The sequence below is a fragment of the Glycine soja genome, chromosome 8 (assembly GCF_004193775.1).
Source record: "Glycine soja cultivar W05 chromosome 8, ASM419377v2, whole genome shotgun sequence".
Taxonomy (NCBI): domain Eukaryota; kingdom Viridiplantae; phylum Streptophyta; class Magnoliopsida; order Fabales; family Fabaceae; genus Glycine; species Glycine soja.
Window position 1 is genome coordinate 7,070,525 of NC_041009.1, and position 18,185 is coordinate 7,088,709.

An 18,185-nucleotide genomic window follows, 5' to 3' on the forward strand; every position below is an offset into this window, starting at 1 on the left:
TTCCTCCTTTTTATGCTGTCTTTCTCTTTTGCCATCTTTTCCTTTTTCTCTCGCTCTCACAGACACAAACACACACAACAGACAGACAAATTAACCAACATTTTCTCAGCTTCTGGCATGAGCTCATATGTTCATGGGATTTTCATGCGGGGAGGATCATTTTGTAAGTGCCCTCAAACCCCTTGTTTCTCTCTCCAACTCCTTCATTAATAAAATGGTTGATTGGAGAATGTGTTAATAGACAAGAATCTTTGCTGTTTTTTCTTTTCTCTTCTTCTATATAGCACTGGTGCTTATGCAAAAACAATTCTTGTAAATTTTTTAGGACGAAAAAGAGAGCGAGTTTCCCTTGATAGATGAGACCAGTGCAACACAAGAACAAAACAGTATCATCATGGAAGTGCATCATCATCTTCAAGGGGTTGCTGATAAAAGCACTGATTTCTGCCCAGTTGAACACCCTATGGAGCCACCAGATGAAGATCGTCCCGTGAAATGCCCAATGCCCGAGTCTTCAGTTATCAATGTAAGCATTTATATATGTAATTTATGGTTTAATTAGTTATTCACTTATCTTATCATATGATGTTTGCATGGTAAGAAAAAACAATGCAACTTCGTTTATGTTTGTTTTATTCCCATCATGTCCATGACATATGTATGATATGTTGATTCCTTTGTATTTCTGCATTTGTCCTCTAGTTGTATTCTCATAATCGTCTCTTGCTAGCAAAGGGACCGACATGTAAAGTTTCAGGAGGTGTACTTTTATAGACCGTATAAATTAAAACACTAGAATTTGATATACTAAACATAAAAAAAAATAAAAATTGGCCTGCATTATTTTTAACACACATATACTGGACCAGCTAGGGGTATACCCTCCAGAGCTTCTCTTTTTAGCTTTGAATTGCAGCATAGATGTGGAGAATGACTTTTTAGGGTATATAGTACAGCGTAGAAAATCATTCAGAACAGGAAGGAAAGCTTTTGAAAGAAAAGAATTCTATATCAGTACTTTGCTGATATTTCTCATAATGTGTTTCTAATCTATCTAGGTGTTTGCTTTGAAACAAAAAAGAATCTGGTATACAGCAGTCATAATGTGTTTCTCAATAACTAGCTAGGTGTTCGTCAAGGTATTGATTTTTATTAAATGATTCTCCATACTTCTAAAACATCTATTTTTATTAATTCTCTTTTTTTTTTGCTGAGTTTTTTTTATTAATTCTCTTAAGATATTCAAGCACAATTACTTTTTCATTACTATTTTTTTGTAAAATATTAAAAATTAGTAAAAAGATATTCTGTATAGAACTATAGATACAACATCACTCGATTTCATTTTCTAGATATCCATGTCAATTGTCAAACATTTTAGAGGTTGATTCTAGCTAATATACTTAATATCTTAAAAATATAAAGAGGAAACATTTAATATTTTCTGCATTTAGTAAATAGATCTTACAGGAAGGTATAGAAAGATTTAGAATTATTCTTTAAACAATATGTACAAAAAGAAAAAACAAATGTACCAAAAAAACAATAAATAATTGAAGCTAATTAAATTAAATATAATCAGATCCAACGAATGATGAATTACTGGTTGGTCTGGATTTTTTTTTAAGGAAGATAAGAACCAGAGTTTTCCCCTCTTGATATTTGATATCACTGATTGTTCCATAGGTCCTCAGAAAACGCAGTGTAAAAGGAGTACTTAAATGCATTTTGAACTTCACTCTGAAGTTTAGGGAAGAAACTGACATCTACATTACTTTTGCAGGATGAAAGGATGCATGAAAAGAGGTTTGCAGAAAGCTCAAAGAAAAGAATAGAGACAACCAGGGTCGTGGTGAATGGAGAAAGAACGACCACCATGGACGCAGAGCCTCCAGCTCGAGGAGTAAGAAAGCGGCATCACACCCTCACACACGAAGGAGGAGACCTTGTGATGACTCCATTAATGAGAATGCCACCTCTTCCTCCCCTACCATCCCAAAATATCACCATCTTTCAGGTGCTTCAGCAGTTGGACAAGTTTGAGTCTTAACAGAGAAATAAATTCCATCACAACATTCCATGTACGTAACGAGGGATGCATTCTGGTTATAAGCTGAGTAAGCTTCAATAGAGCAACAAAAAAAAAACATTGGAGCAGCAAGACCCCAAGTACTACTCATCATGTGTGGGTCGTTAAAAAATGTACCTCATGTTTTCTACTTATTCCAGATATTTTTATACTTCGGTGTTTGCAAATGTGCATATTATACAATTCATCGTGCAGAGGCATGTTGGATAAATACTTATGGTGTTAAGGTAAAATTTTTGGAGAAATGCTAGCAAATTTTAATGAATGAAACCCTCATAATTTTATACTACTAATGTCTGACAAATTTTAAACAATACTAAATAGTGTAGTACAAAGTGTTATATTGCTAGCATCTCTAAAAAATTTATGTCCCCAACTAGGCACGTCAATAATTGCGAGTTTCATATAAGATCAACCGCCCATCCAAATGTAGGCGTGCAGGCTCAATTTCCATTGAAAGAGAAAAAAAATAGAAAAGACAACAAAAACCAAAAACATAAAGACAACGGAAGAAAAAAGGTACAAAATCCATCAGACACAATCAGTGTCTTCATTTAACGTGCATCAGAAGAGGAAAGCATTTTGACTGCTATACAGCTCATAAGAAAGAAAAATGTTACAAAATACATAGTTTGACAAAGACAAACGGCTTGTGATAGGTTAGTATTAACGACGAAAAGAAAAAACATGTACTGTACAAAGTTCACTCTGTTAGGGAGTAAGGAATCATTTGGTGTTAAAGCCTGACCATTCTGTTTGATCCATCATTTTCTCTCAGTTCCTCCTCCCTACAAGCTTTTCTGGGTTCACCGTTTAGCATAAAGCAAAAATATAAAGAGAACATTTGTAAACTGGTTGGCATATTTTTTGTGAAATAATTGGCAAATCAGGAATCAAGACATGCAAGTCCTATAGAGACCAATTTCCATTCATTCTACAAGGGAAATACCAAGGGCAACAGCCATGCCAATGGTCAGGGAGATTATTTGGACAACAGTACTTCTTAATGTTGTATTCCCACCGTTATTCATTTCTGCAAGTACTCCCGCAATTGCAATGTATATAAATCCACCTGCTGTAAATCCCTGTCAAAAAGGAGACAAATTATTGCTAAAATCAATCTTGCAATCAACCAGTAAATTCGTTACGAAACATTCCTTACCTCAATCAAAGATGACTGTCCAGGATCTTTCCCCCACAGCAGAGCCTACACCAAGAAACAGTGGTTTTCTATTTCATTCCACGTTCACTCTTGGGCATAATAATAATAATAACAATGAAGGGAAGCAAATCAAGAAAAGGGAATCTGGGACATTGAAATGTATGTAAGACGTGACACTTGTAATTATCCAAGTCCTAACACAATCTGTAAATTCCTCAGAGTAACACAATATTAAAAAATTTATAATAGTTCCATAAAAGTTTAGAAGTGTTCACTTTGTTACCGTATAGTAATCTATGGTATATTGAATCTCTCTTTTCATTTTTAGCTCATTTTAATTTAGTAAGAAGAAATCAATTGAATTTTTTTTATTACAGAAATATTAAGTTGATTACCCTTTTATTTCTCTTGCGCTCATTTACAACAATATTTGTTAACACATTATTGTCAATATTTACATTTTTTTTGTTTCAATGTTAATTGTGTGCAAAAGCCGTTTGTTGATCCACTAAACAACTCACTTATTTGAAATATTGAATTGAAGACAACACTCACCAATGCAGTCCCCGCAAGTGCCACTAGTGCTGACAGAAAGTTGAAGAACAACGCTTTTGGTATGCTGAAACCAGATCTTATCAGAATGCCAAAATCACCAATCTGTATGTGGAAGAAACAAATAGCATAAAACTTTAGGTGGAACAAAAGTAAGATCTGAAACCAATAATACCAATGGAATGTACATGTTAACAATAAACAAAATCGAGACAGAAAAATCAGATAAAAAAGAAAGAACAAAATACTAAGCTGAAAATAACAAAGCATGAAACCCAAAATCGCAGAAATACGATCATTTGCTGCAATTTTGCTTCCTCAATTAGGAGATGATAGAACTGAATGTTCAACTTATATTTCCCTGAATGTGTCGTTAAGGCCTTAAAGATCTGGCAGCTCTCATGCCAGATTGATCAGAGGCAGAAAGAGTCTCAAGGCTTCAGAGGACCTAGAATGTTTAACATTGCTTGAAAATGTATAAGATTCAAATAAACATCAGCTTAAAAGAATCATAACATGGACTCAGATCCATGGTATGGAATGTGCATAACAATGGACGACAAGTCAAATATGACAGACATATTTCATAAAGTAACCAGATGAGTAGTGACAATTTTTTTAGGAAAGATGATATAATAGCTAATTGAAATCTGTATAACAATGTTAATGAAGACATATATGAAGACATATATGTGCATAAATGTCACCAGATGAAGTCTGCATAACAATGGTAATGAAGTTTCACAGTACCTTATGCTTGTAAAAAAATACACGATGACGAAGATTATAATGATAAATTTAATTCAGTGTCATCATGTGAATCATGTGTTTGGCTATTCTGACACCATAATTTTGCAAGTTATAACATATAGGCATTAATTTTCTCTTATCAAAATCAAGTAATCAAAAGATCTAAGCACTATATGAACTTTAGCTAAATAAATTATAATGATAAATTTAATTCAGTGTCATCATGTGAATCATGTGTTTGGCTATTCTGACACCATAATTTTGCAAGTTATAACATATTGGTATTAATTTTCTCTTATCAAAAGATCTAAGCACTATATGAACTTTAGCTAAATAAATTAGGCAATAAGAAAAATAAACGTCATGTTAACAAAGATACATATTTGCTTCACTTTGTCAAATTAAACAAACTTTTCAGGCCTTCAGGAAGTTGCCTGTTACAATTTAAGTTATTCCCAAAAATGGGATGAAAATGTTCTGCAGATTAGCATAATACTATGTAACTGAACATGTGATAGAATAAAGATGAATTTGAACCTCTTGAGGAAGCTCATGTGCCAGCAAAAACATAGTTCTAGACCAGCCACCAACAGATCCATAAAGCAAGAATGCACTTCCTAAAGCCATTCCATCGGTGAAGTTATGCTGCAATATTAATATATTTTGCATGAATACATCAAAAACTTTCCTTCATTACAATTGACAGCCAATCAAAGGAAAAAATATAACTTACCACTCCATCAGAGAAAAGATTGAGATAACCAAACACAAGACTTGTTGGTGATCTAACTGGTTCCTTAACATTTGAAGATTTTACATTATATGTGGCACTATCTACAGTATTATCGTCGAGATTATCACCTTTGGTCACATTGCTTCCAATTCTCTGTGACACATGTATATCATTTGTCAGATAATTTTTTCTCATCCCCTCCAATATTCCATTCAAACTAAATGTCTAATAGAGCATTATACAACATGTGTAACCATCCTATTCCAGCTGTTCAGGTTTTGCATATATTATTATCCTATAAGTAATTGCATTCCCAGCACAACTGGTCAAACATCTGAAGGCTAAACGGCAATGTCTACTAATAAAAGTCATAACATATGTGTGACATCAACAATGGTTCGAACCAAACCAAATGGTGCATTCCAACCTCAGTCAGCTGAAGTGACATACCAGAACTCATCTTACCTTTCTGAGTGAGGTTTCAGATTGAGATGGATTATCTCCCTTCAAGGAGTCAAGTGACACTTGATCGTCTTCTTTTCTCTCATCTATCAATCTCTCTTCTTTTGCATTATTAGATTCTGACTGAAAGTTGGCAGTAGAACTGTTATCATCTTTCAATTTTTCCTTGCTATTGTGGTGATGGTGGTGGTGTCCATGTGTCCATGAATTAGCTCTTCCTGAGTTTTCTTCAACATACCTCACTAACTTCTCCACAAGAAGAAAGAGTACAATTCCAGCTGCAAGCACCATATAAATTGTAAAAAATAGTGATTCTAAGAGAACCCACCTGCATAGTCCTACTTTCTGAAGACTAAAAATGACTAGAGAAATATAGAGATGAAAGAAAATTGAGAGAAAAATATAAAGACGAATATAATGAAAGAGATCAATCACAGCTACAAGCATGGCTTTAAGCAGAAAATTCAACCTCAAATTCCCTGTCCCAACCTTTTTGTCTGACTGCTATGAAAGTGGTTTGTCTTGATGCTGTCATACAGAAAACGACAAAAATAACCGTATCTTACTAGGTAAGGTTGGCTACATAGATCACAAGACACCATTGGAATCAGTTAAAAACCAAAATCTCAGGGATATTATTCACCATGAGATCCTTTTTAATAATTTCCATCAGCGTTCTTGGTCTTCCTCTACACCTTTGCGATAGGCTAAAAACTGTATGATATACTTTCCTCACTAGAGGGCGAGCCCTGGTGCAGCGGTAAAGTTGTGCCTTGGTGACTTGTTGGTCATGGGTTCGAATCCGGAAACAGCCTCTTTGCATATGCAAGGGTAAGGCTGCGTACAACATCCCTCCCCCATACCTTCGCATAGCGAAGAGCCTCCGGGCAATGGGGTACGAAGTTTTTTTATACTTTCCTCACTAGAGTCTCCAGTGGTCTTTGCACATATTCAAACCACCACTTCAACTGATTTTCTATCACATTCTCCACAAAAAGTGTCACACCAATAAAACAAAATATAAACTTATTGAATTATTCCATGTAATTAATAAGTGAAAGTAAGGGAAGCCAAAATTTTATAATATTCTTGCCAGTGAATAATCAAAATGATCAGTAAGAACATCAAGCATATCACTACTAACCAAGGATGGATATTCCTATGGAAAGATCGGCTAAAGAATGTGCATGATCATGTCCAGAACTATCATGATGGTCATGATCTCCATGGTCACCATGAGAATGGGAGTGTTCTCCACCTACAGTAAAAGAGAATCATATTATGTCACAAAATACAATTTTTTTAGAAAACAAAATATTATTAGAAAGATAAAAGGGACAGAAGAATTAGGAAAAGGATAGCATATCCTTCCTTCTTAACAAAATAGGGGGGGAAAACAAGAAGGAAATTGAAACGAATCAACTCAATCAAGAACACAGCAAGTTGGGCAGTTTATATGCAAAACATAAAATAGAAACTTGCCTTTAAAAAGTGTACAATAAATTATGGACTAAACAGCATCCAGTACCTTTTATCCTTGATCCTTTTTCTACCAAAACATTTAAAATGGAACATGAGAAATTTCTCTAAATTGAAACAAAAACCTAATATTCATCAAACAATTTTTACTCCCAATAAATAAAATAACTAAATAATAAAACACCAAAAAAAATCTTCTCCAAAGGAAAAAAAAACTGCTTTATATTGCAAAAGTAAAACGCTCACTCTTTCTGAACTTCATCTGGCCAAAACACAAATATCATCATAAAGAGCAGTACAGGACCTGCGAATCTGTGTGTCATCACATCCTACAAGGTATAGCTCTCTAGACCCAAGAGTTGACCTTAGTGTAAGACCCCAAAACCAAAAATAAATAAAAATGCATATGAGGAAGAGGAATAGGTGTGATGTACAGGATCAGACCCAGGGGAGAGAGAATATGAGCAAGACCCCACTTAGTAACTAACTGCTGAGCTGGGAAGGTGTAGGCAGGAATTAGTTTAAGCTTTGGGAGAGACTATGCACTCTTGAATTGCCTAGGATACTTTTGTTCATTTTCACTTGTACTCAGTTTCTCATACTGCAGAGCCAGGTATCTCTTTGATACATTACAGGGTTGATACTTGATAATAATACATAACAGTTTCTTCTCTATTTCTCTTAGCTCTTTCTGGTACCTAACAGTAGATTTCCAAATTTGTAGGTCAAGAAGAAACTTTTCTCAATTAAGAAAGCGGGTATCAAAGAGACAATAGGAATTACAGGAAAACACACCAGAAGAATCAATATACCAAATTCCCCAACCTTTTATTTGATAAAAGAAAAAGAAAAGAATCAAGTGACATAAGGAGGGACTCTAGTTCAAAACTCTGCAACTCATTCAGCTTCCTTCAAAACTTTAAATACCAAAAAAGATTACAGAATTATAGAACAGTAATACATACATACATACATACATACATACATACATATATATATATATATATATATATATATATACCAGTACCACACTTTTAGTCTTTCTGTCTCACTAGTCATACTATCACTTCAAACATGTTTCCTTCGAGAGCTGATTAACAAATTTCAGATTTCTTTACATTTTCAAAGCATTAATTTACCAAACTAACACAACCATTAATACTCTAAGGTTGACAAAGACACCAGTAAAAGAAAGAGGAAAAGAGACACATAATTTCCTCCAATGATATCAAATAATGGAAAACTAGCAATTATAAGAATTTAATTGAACTTTATACAAAATCAATCAACAAAGGCATCAACTGTACTGAAGACAGGTTCTGATGCATTTCATACCAAAAGCATGTGGTAATTGGTGAAGAAATGCATCCCCCAACATAGCTCCTGCCTGCAAAAGGCATGGTCAATGAGAATGAAATGAAGCAAAAAATGTAAAGCAGAAATAAAAGAAGATATTTAACCAAGTTATTGACAGCAGGTAGTTTGGTAACTTTTCATAGTTAGCATTGTGCTGGCACTCACGATTTCCAAACCATAAAGTATAAAATCTCATGACAAGGAAATAAGAATAATACCCAAAATGACCAGAAAGAAAAGCAATAAAGAGAGAATTCAAGATAGTGAAACCAAAGAAAGTAGGTAGATGAAACCTGACCCCAAATAAAGCCAATGAATCAACTACAGCCTTTGATGGTTTCCCTTGAACTGAAATAGGTGAATAAACCAGAGTATTCAGTTTCGTATGCTGTAGATAAGTCTTTCCTATTGAGAAATAAATAATTTGTATTGTACAAAATGACAAAAAAATTACTTACCAAAAATTACAGGCAGGATAATCAGACAAACAAGAGAAGCCATGCTCACCAGAAATGAACAGCCCAATGCATTCAACCAAAGGCCTAAAATAAAAAAACAAATGAACTATATAAATATCAAATCTGAAACAATCTGTAGATTTGAGCTTCCAGAAAGCTAGAATAGCATTAACAGCACACATCTTATGCTATTGTTGTCCGTTTTCTTATCCAAAAATATAAATGTTATATGGGAATTGCATTCTATTAGAAATGTCTGAAGAAGATAACATGAAAAATATAATCTTAATCTCCAAATACAAAAGTAATAGTTTCCAAATGTCATTACGAATGGGACTTTTCATTTCCTGTTACTAAGATGAAAAGTCTACTTAAAGGAGGCTGCTTTTAATGGACAGAAATCTGCACAAGCTTAATGGGGGAGAAGAGCATTCAAGTTGAATAAGTATTGAAGAAGTGGTATGTCTCAAGTTGAATTACTCCAATTGCAGCTCTGTTGGACAAGGAAAACTGTAAGCACGATCTTCTAAACAGGACTCGGTTAAACAAACAGAGTTTTCCACATCCTGGAAATCCAGCTAATTGGAGCTAAGCTAGCAGTCCCTCATCCTACCAAGTGGTATCTCACTTCTAAATACAAGAATTGCCTCCATAATTTTCTATCTGATTAGTAACTCATCCCATACTATACAGCATAAATTAATTAATAGAAAAATTCAATATCCATAGGGAAATAGCTACGGTCGGGTGAGTTTGATACATCTTACGTTATCTACTCAGTACATTTGTGGAAAGCCAAATCACCCCAATTTAAGTGAAAATTACATTATAAATTGCACTAACGCAGGCTTTATAACTTCGAAGTCTACGATGATTGCGAAGCAATCTGCATCAGTCTATAAACCCTATACCCTACATCAGCTAGGACCACAATCACATCACCCCTCAAAGCTTTCTATAAATAGATTCTAATTCCCCAGAAAATTTGGTAATCAAATCATCACTGACCTATGTCCCACTAGCTGCATTTGAAATTAGGAAAGTTAAAATTGACACAACATAGAGGCGCGTGAGTGAGAGAAAATGGATGAAAATACCTAAACCGGATAGTTCTGCAGCCTCGATATCGTGATCGTGGTGATGGTGATGGGGAAAACCGAAGCCATAGAGTTTCATATCCTCCTCCTCCGCTAACTCTTCGGGAAGAAGCTTCGACCTAGCATCAATCTTGTCCTTATTATGGTCATGCGCATGGCCATGGTCATGATGATGGTCATCACCGCAGTGATTATGGGCATCGGAAGCACAGAAACCAGAATGGGAAGGGGAGTGACCCTGATGCTGATGCGCTATTCCCAGATCCAAACAGAGGAGAAGCAATGCTAATTGGACAGTCTTGTTTCTACCCAATGCCATGAAATTGAAAAAATAGAGAGAGATTGAAGAGTGTTAGTGTTAAGAGCGTGACTTGCAAGTGCCTTCGATGGTGATGTAGCAAACAATGACTAAGAAGAGAACGATAATGCTAACTATGATTCCGAACGTTACTACATCCATATTTAGCACTCCAATATTTTTATTTTATTTTATTTTCCAAAATTGCACGCACTAATTTCCCGTTTTCTTTCTCTTTTATCGATGTTGCAGTGGTGGCAGGACTAGCATAAGCATCAGTGCAGTGCAGAGCAGGTTCCAGGTTCTTTCACTATGTCTTTTTTGTCTCTTTCCCTTCTTCTTTTTTTCTTACTTTTATGGAGGGTTATATAGCATATATTATATAGTCCATGATAATTTTTTCTTACCTTTTTTTTTTTTTTTTTGTTAATCTAATCCGATCTAAATACGCATAGTTCTTCAGACAAATTCATTACGGCAAGATTTGTGAATTAATGCAAAAAATATCTTTAATCCCCGTGAAGGCTTATGTATACATGATACGTTATATCTTTTTTTGGGTTGGTGGTCAACGAGGTAGTGATAGCTTGGTATCTTGGCATATGCACCTTTTACATACAAATTGTAACACTTCTTGTGCGTTTTATCACGTATATAAATATATTTGTTTTGCCGACTAAAAGAAAGATTTAATGTCTTGTTAATTGTTAAAATTACTATTTTAAACTTGATCTTTTCAGATATATTTGGTGGGAAGTAAATGTTATTTGCTTATAAAAAATATTTTTTTAAAAGTCCTTATTATGTGTTTTGAAAGAATGAATTTCATTGAAAATGATAATGATAATATGATATGATTTGACTTTTGAAGGTAGGGACTATGGAGAGAACACATCAAGGAGAGAGAGAAAAAAAATATACTTTATTTTGGTTCCAAAAATAACTGCACACTAATTTCTAAAGTACTTTATTTTTGGAGGTGATTGATTGAAAAAAAATAGTTTCCCAAAAATTTAAAAGTCACAATGTTAGGCCATATTTGATTTTTTTTTCTATAAATTTTTTGTTTTAAAAGTATTCTCTAAAGCAATATTTACACATTACTCAAAAATAAATTTATCATGTAAAATACATTAAGTTTTAAAAATCACTTCTAAAACATGTATATAAAAACTAAAAAATAAAAACAGTTGAGAAATGCTTTCTTGTTATCTTCCTTTTTTTAATCCCATTGTTACCATTTGCAAAACCATGTATGTTGCAAAGGCAATTGAGTCATTGAGTGGTGTTTGGGGTTTGAGCAGTATGAAGGCAACAAAATCATCACAAGTATAGATGCTTCTTATAAAGGCCTTATTCTCATCTTACATCTACTATTTTACAATGATTTAATGGATAGATACTCAACTTACACAAAAAGTTGTGAATAGTTTTGTTCAAATACCTCTAAAATGTCTCCAATGTTTAATGATAAAGCAATTGGAAGAGATTGAACCGGAATCCACATTCCATCTTAATAATTTTTATAATAATTATCTTTATTAATGATTTATTAACTTTGTTTAAAAGCCTCTCATTTTTGGACATGGCCTCAATTTACTCATACAATAGCTGTTGGAATGACATGCTTCACTGCAAAAGTAAATGCATTGCCAAATACAGAAGCCTGTGTCGTACATTAAAATTTAATGTTTTCCATCCATTTTTGAAGTTCTAAGAGCTATTCTCATTTTCAGCATGAATTCTTATGGTGTCAAGGAAAGATTTCCCGCGAAGTTCTTGTGCAAGGTATCCTTTGAAGTAATCTCCCGCGCTGATTGGTTTGAACATTGCTGGTGTTTTTGGAGTTACAAGGCTTGGTGCTGGACATATAATTGCATCTATAGCAGTGCTATAAAATGTGGCTATGGAAAGTCTCTCTTTCTCTGAGTTAACTGTTGCCCTGTGCTCTATGCTTTGGTAGATTCCATTACTCATCACCTGCCAAATTAATTAGTTGATAAGGTAAGAACAAATTAATCACTGTTTGTAAGAATTGAAAACGTTAGAAAAAAAAATTATTTTCTCTATTTTAAACTGTTTTATGAATTAATGAGTAGTTGAACTAAGATATTAGGATCAAGACTTATAGATAGAAAAACATAGATAAGAGGGGAGACATTAAATGTTTTCAAGCAAAAACTATTCATCCACAAAGTGGATAGATATTTTGCACTAATAACATGGTTAAAAAAACTTATTTTATCAAGCTAATAGATTGTAAAAATAAAAAAAAAAAAGGATTAATTACCTCCAACATGTCACCAAGGTTTATGATGAAAGCATTGGGAAGGGGTTTAACTGGAATCCACAGTCCATCTTTTCTTATTTGAAGACCTTCCACTTCATTGGCTTGGAGAAGGATGGTGAGGCCTCCACCATCAGAATGAGGATTGAGTCCCATCACAAGCTCTGGTTGGGGACATGGTGGATAATAATTCATCCTCATTGATTGTTCTGCTTCACCAAATAACTCTCTTATTTCCATTGGGTCTATTGCAAGAGAATTGGCCATCTGGTCAAGGATCTGGATTGCAAGTTTTCTTAATTCTTCACAATAGGCGTCTAAATCACCCCTGCAATCAATTGAAGGTATCAAGTTATCCACACAAATAACCAATGTTTAATTACATGGCAAAACTTTAACAAATAGGCAAATTCTAGTATTCTACATGCTGATACAAGAGACAAATTGGAAATTTAGAATGAAGAACCTGAATGGCAGGGGAAGGTTGGGGAATAAGTGGGGTTTCCTCTTGTTTGGTGGCAAAGTGAACATGAAAAACAAATCTGCCCACTCTAACTTCTGTTCCTCTGAAACCACGAAGAGTTGACCATATCCCTCAGCTTCTCCTTCTCTCTGCCCAAACTTTTTCTTCTCTTCCATTGGAAGATCGAATAATCCTTGAGCACCTCTCTTCACTTTTTCCACCAATGAAGAGTCCACTCCGTGATTAATTAGCTGTAATCATGGTTAATTTGCGCATGATATTAGCTAAAACATTACAACATGAGTAATAAGTAAATCATCCTGGCAAAAAATATGTCTTCAGCCTGTACTTTTAGTTAAACATGTTTAAGATCATTGTATTTTTATATTTATAAATTTGATCATGAACTTTAAAAGTAAGAAACATATAAATTTAGTCTTTTATTAAAGAAACATGAAAATTTCTTAAAAATAATAGACTAAATCATACATAAAATTTAAAAACCAAATTCATGATCAAAGTCCTTGGTTTGACCTACATAAACTAAAAAGTAACACATATTATGTCTATATCCAATATAGTAGTACAAAATTTGATCTAGCCATGTTCTATTTATTTATGACAAACCTGAAAGAAACCCCATTCTTTGCATGCATAGTGAAGCCTGTCGAGTTCATGCTCCTTGTGGTCTTGAGACAACAATTTGCTCAAGTCAATGACAGGAATTTCAGGTAAAGGTGTAGAGTTAGATAATATAGGACGTTCATGAACTGGTCGAACATAACGCTCAGGCACTATGGTCAATGCCTCCTTTGCAATTTCTTGGACATAAGGCACTGGAGCAGCTGTTACTTCCATTGCTTCAATTGAGAGCACAATTTCATATTAGATGATAAAATGTTTTCTTCTACGTTTACTTTATCGGAATGAATATATAAGTTTATTGAGTTGGTGTTGATTAGGTGTTTTCGCTCGTGGAGATAATATATAGAAAAATTACATCATATTATAGTAGGCAAGTAGCCCCCAGTGGGTGAATATTCAATGTTGTTAGGTATTTTATTTCAAAAGTAATCGTCATGATCACCACCTAATTGTTGTTAGATATTTTATTTCAAAAGTAACTGTTTTCAAGTAGAGCGAAGAAATTAAAAAACTCCTTTCGAGAAGTTTTGAAGATTGAGAACACATGATGATCTTGTTTTCTCAATTGGCAGACTGCAGACATATAAGGATGGCTATGCATAATTAAATTATTTCATAAAAAAATAAATAAATACTCTATAGTTAAATCCTAATATTAGTTTGATATAAAATAATTATTAAAATCAAATTAAATATCTATGGGTTGACTAAAATATAAAAATAAGATGAATATGACTAAATACTAATAAGTAAATAAAATTAAAATAACAGGTTTGAGTAAAATAAATATTCTGGTAATTCCAAAAAAAAAATCTGGTCAAATATTCTTAATTGTAATAGGAATAACTGTAAAATGTTTGTTTTTATCTAACCATGGCCCAATTCAATGATGCAACATGTCAGTTGACACTTGGCCCTAGACTTTAGAGAGCAATTTTTATTTTTTTCTCATTGAGGAAATGAAAAAAGGAAAAAAAAAGAAGAACTAACCTACATAGATTGTTAATTATGTGTATACACTTTTTTTAAGAAGAACTAACCTACAAGGAAAAAAATGATAAACGTACATCCGAGAATGTACACTTAACATACACTTTTTTTAAGAGAAATATCTAACATTCACCTTAATAGATTGTTAATTATGTGTATAAATATAATTAACTTCTGTTAGATAGTTTAATAATAATTTTTAGAATAAAATTAATCATAATTATATAGGTAATTATATGTGGATTTTATATATATCGTTCTTATGAAATTTTCCATGCAACAATAAATAATTACGGAACATGACTCCTTTTCCTAGATGAGTTAGACTCCTTTACGGAACAATAAGGGATTTTATCAAGTATGCCTTGGTTTTTGAAGAGTTAGGCCTGACCAGAGATTGCTGAATATCTTCCTGATTAGAACTAGGCCATGTTTTATAAAATAATTTTAAGCATATTATCATAACTGATCACTATCGTAGTTAATTACTTATAATATGTATAACTACGAAGGGGACTTCTTGACCATCAGTATGTACTAGTTCGTTGACACTAACAGAGTGTAGTGGAATAAGAGTAGTTTCTCTCCCTCCCTAAGCGCTAAATTTCTGATCATGATTGATTCAGACAAACAACAATGGTTGCATCATTTCCTAATAATTTATTAACCTAATTCCCAGATAAAAAGGTTTATGATCAATGTTCTATTGGAAATCAAATTGCATTAGAAATGTTAAACATTTGAGACATGCAGGAAAGGGATAAAAAATGTGTTATCTGAATTGGTCAAGTAATTGACCCAGGTAGCTTATTTGACCAGTCGATTACATACTTGACAAAATTAACAAAAATCACTACAATATTTATATATATATAGTGTGTGTGTGTGATTCTACCGATTCATTCAGTAGCTCATTGGATGAACCGGTGACTCAATATTTCAATACTTCTTAGAGTAGATGACTGGTTCAAGCTTAATAACACAAGACAAGGGTCTGTCCCTTTTACAATTGTTTTTTTGAGAAATTCATGGCACCCAACACTTATAAAATCTACTGTCGTTAAGGTATGCATCATTCAATTCTGTTGCTTCTGTGTTAAATCACTGACTGAGTTGAGCATGAGCATGAGCATGAGCATTATTAAGAGTAGCATTTGCCAACTACAAATTATATCTGTAAAATCCGTTTGACGTTGCATCGAATTTCCTTGTTTATTTCATTACTCACTGTCACAAGGATATGGTCAACTGCAAGAGTTTACAACTTGGTCATGCCTAGTCAGAATCTTGGGTTATGTTCTGGCCGCTAAATATGAAATATCCTTAGAGATACTTGTAGCAAAAACCAGCCCAAGCCATTACGTGAGGAACACCTTCAACCTTATAACTAGTAATTCAACTATGAATGGATCTCCTACTGGTTTAGCAATCAATCTACACCATAAATTCCAATATCTATAGTTTTCACCTTCAAGTGAAGCAACTAAAGGAAACTAAGCATATTTAAACAACAGCAAAAACAAAAAGATGCAACAAATGCTTTTTTATTACGACCGGAAGTATTTCAACCGTCTAACTTCAAAAAAAAATTGCAAAGGATTGTACCAAAAAGCATAAGCAAGGAAGGGGGTGGTTCCATTCCAGCAGCAGAAAAACTAAATTTCACAACAAAGAGTGTGTATTAAAAACTAATTAACAAGGAGTTAAGGTCAAAGTTCGAATCCATAAAAATTTAAAGCTTCTCCCTTTTGTCTAGTTTTCATACATTAAAAACTCAAGAAAATTAGTATTGTCATGTTCTTTTTCCATTTAAACCATTCAAAATATGGATTTCAAGAAAAATATATGCATATGATGAGTTATTTTTTCACAATATTTCATCAAGTTAATTTGTTAAAACATGTCAAAATGACTTTATAAATCTACATATTCCGTACAGATTTATAAAGAGTCATCTCCATCAAACTACATAAAATTTATTTGCAGACTTTTTAATATATCCAAAGATATTTTGACATTTTAAACAACGAAAGCTATTGTAATAAAGATAGCTTAGATATAATTTTTTTTGCCGGTCAACGAAATACATAGCATGGCTCGTATTCGAGTTACGCAATTAATATCTCATCATCGTAATTAAAAACTGTTTTTCTTTCACGGGATCATCGGGAAAACTGTTTAGACATAATTTATAGCTTTGCATATCTTCTGATATTCTTTTGAAATAATTCCGAATCTCCTTATACTTAATTCTATTAATCCTTCTATTTGTTAAATAATAAAGAATGTATTAAATGCTTTTGAAATTTCTAAAACATTATGATATAATTAATTTTATTTAATATTTTCTTCATAAAATATTGAGAGGATTTGTAAAAAATATATATATATATCAATTACTTATTTTTTAACATCTATTAACTCCTTGAAGTTAATTTTAAAAAAAGGAGTATATGCTTACAACAATTTTTTTAGATTAAGCTCGTTACAACTTAATCTCCAAAATTAATTAATATAGCCAGCCTGCTTAATTATTTTCTTTTTTAAAACCGCTTACCCCCTTATACCACCAAAATATTCATAAAATATGATTTTGAGTGTGTTTGACCCAGCTTAGACTATATAAGTCATCCCGCCATATCACATTTTGTAGACTATATACAAGACAAGCTAAAATAACATAAAAAAGTTGTATTAATAGAAAATAATAATATTGTAATATAAACCCACCATTTTAACGAGTAAATAGGTTGGCCCATCATAATTATTCATTTTGTAATTTTTAATTGGTTAATTTTTCTTACATAAAAAATGTCATGAATTATATATAACTATATATATATAGCCCGTTTTCCAACCTTGGACCTATACTTTTTTTTTGTACATTCAAATTCGAACACGTAACAATTTGTTATAACGTGCAAAACACATAGAGTACTTTTTTATTTTTTTATTATTATTATTGCATCTAACTTTGTTGACATGTTTTCCAAATTTAAAAATAAACAAGTATACTGAACATAAGTAATTGAAAACAGATAACCATGCTGAATTTTGACCTTTTCATAATTTGACACCGAGTATTATTAAATTTTTCATATTTAGTTTCTCGTTTCTCGTTGAATTATGATTATTTTATTAATCAGCTTTTTTATTTATGGTTAAACTCACTAGCTAACATAAATATACTTCTCCAACAGAAATTAACGAACAGAACAAAATGCATTAGCGAACCCTTTTAACTTCTTTGTTGTAAACTCACTATACAGTTCTAAATGATTTATTTTGGTATATATATTATAACATATGCACCTTTTCATTAAAATATTTATTTTAAATAAATAAGTAAATGAAGATTCATGAT

General features: G+C 32.8%; 3 protein-coding genes across 3 annotated transcripts; 1 reads left to right on the plus strand and 2 right to left on the minus strand.

Annotated features, from left to right (window-relative positions):
* LOC114421542 lies at positions 1-2,359 on the plus strand. The gene is made up of 3 exons (XM_028387511.1): positions 1-163; positions 326-526; positions 1,784-2,359. Exons 1-3 carry the CDS (start codon positions 128-130, stop codon positions 2,048-2,050), a joined length of 504 nt encoding a protein of 167 aa, XP_028243312.1. The 5' UTR covers positions 1-127; the 3' UTR covers positions 2,051-2,359.
* A 238-nt stretch (positions 2,360-2,597) lies between these two features.
* Positions 2,598-10,771, minus strand: LOC114421536 (IAA-alanine resistance protein 1-like). Its single transcript, XM_028387502.1, has 11 exons — positions 10,139-10,771; positions 9,042-9,125; positions 8,882-8,931; positions 8,563-8,614; positions 6,893-7,006; positions 5,752-6,026; positions 5,287-5,439; positions 5,091-5,198; positions 3,807-3,908; positions 3,252-3,296; positions 2,598-3,174 (listed from the first exon to the last, which is right to left on the minus strand). Exons 1-11 carry the CDS (start codon positions 10,455-10,457, stop codon positions 3,019-3,021), a joined length of 1,458 nt encoding a protein of 485 aa, XP_028243303.1. The 5' UTR covers positions 10,458-10,771; the 3' UTR covers positions 2,598-3,018.
* A 1,154-nt stretch (positions 10,772-11,925) lies between these two features.
* On the minus strand, positions 11,926-14,150 carry LOC114421540 (protein SRG1-like). Its single transcript, XM_028387506.1, has 4 exons — positions 13,814-14,150; positions 13,190-13,437; positions 12,727-13,051; positions 11,926-12,416 (listed from the first exon to the last, which is right to left on the minus strand). The coding sequence occupies exons 1-4, from the start codon at positions 14,042-14,044 to the stop codon at positions 12,150-12,152; spliced, it is 1,071 nt and encodes a 356-aa protein (XP_028243307.1). The 5' UTR covers positions 14,045-14,150; the 3' UTR covers positions 11,926-12,149.
* Between the last annotated feature and the right edge of the window lie 4,035 nt (positions 14,151-18,185).

What these genes read in the sequence shown, in the direction of transcription:
- LOC114421540 (XM_028387506.1), bottom strand. Translation starts at nt 14,044, where the DNA reads ATGGAAGTAACAGCTGCTCCAGTGCCTTATGTCCAAGAAATTGCAAAG. An exon ending in AAGAATGGGGTTTCTTTCAG is followed by an intron (nt 13,438 to 13,813) that starts GTTTGTCATAAA and finishes CCATGATTACAG; the next exon opens with CTAATTAATCACGGAGTGGA. An exon ending in AACCTTCCCCTGCCATTCAG is followed by an intron (nt 13,052 to 13,189) that starts GTTCTTCATTCT and finishes AATTGATTGCAG; the next exon opens with GGGTGATTTAGACGCCTATT.
- LOC114421536 (XM_028387502.1), bottom strand. Translation starts at nt 10,457, where the DNA reads ATGGCATTGGGTAGAAACAAGACTGTCCAATTAGCATTGCTTCTCCTC. An exon ending in CATAGGAATATCCATCCTTG is followed by an intron (nt 6,027 to 6,892) that starts GTTAGTAGTGAT and finishes TGGTGCTTGCAG; the next exon opens with CTGGAATTGTACTCTTTCTT. An exon ending in CTGAAACCTCACTCAGAAAG is followed by an intron (nt 5,440 to 5,751) that starts GTAAGATGAGTT and finishes CATGTGTCACAG; the next exon opens with AGAATTGGAAGCAATGTGAC.
- LOC114421542 (XM_028387511.1), top strand. Translation starts at nt 128, where the DNA reads ATGTTCATGGGATTTTCATGCGGGGAGGATCATTTT. An exon ending in CATGCGGGGAGGATCATTTT is followed by an intron (nt 164 to 325) that starts GTAAGTGCCCTC and finishes TAAATTTTTTAG; the next exon opens with GACGAAAAAGAGAGCGAGTT. An exon ending in CCGAGTCTTCAGTTATCAAT is followed by an intron (nt 527 to 1,783) that starts GTAAGCATTTAT and finishes TTACTTTTGCAG; the next exon opens with GATGAAAGGATGCATGAAAA.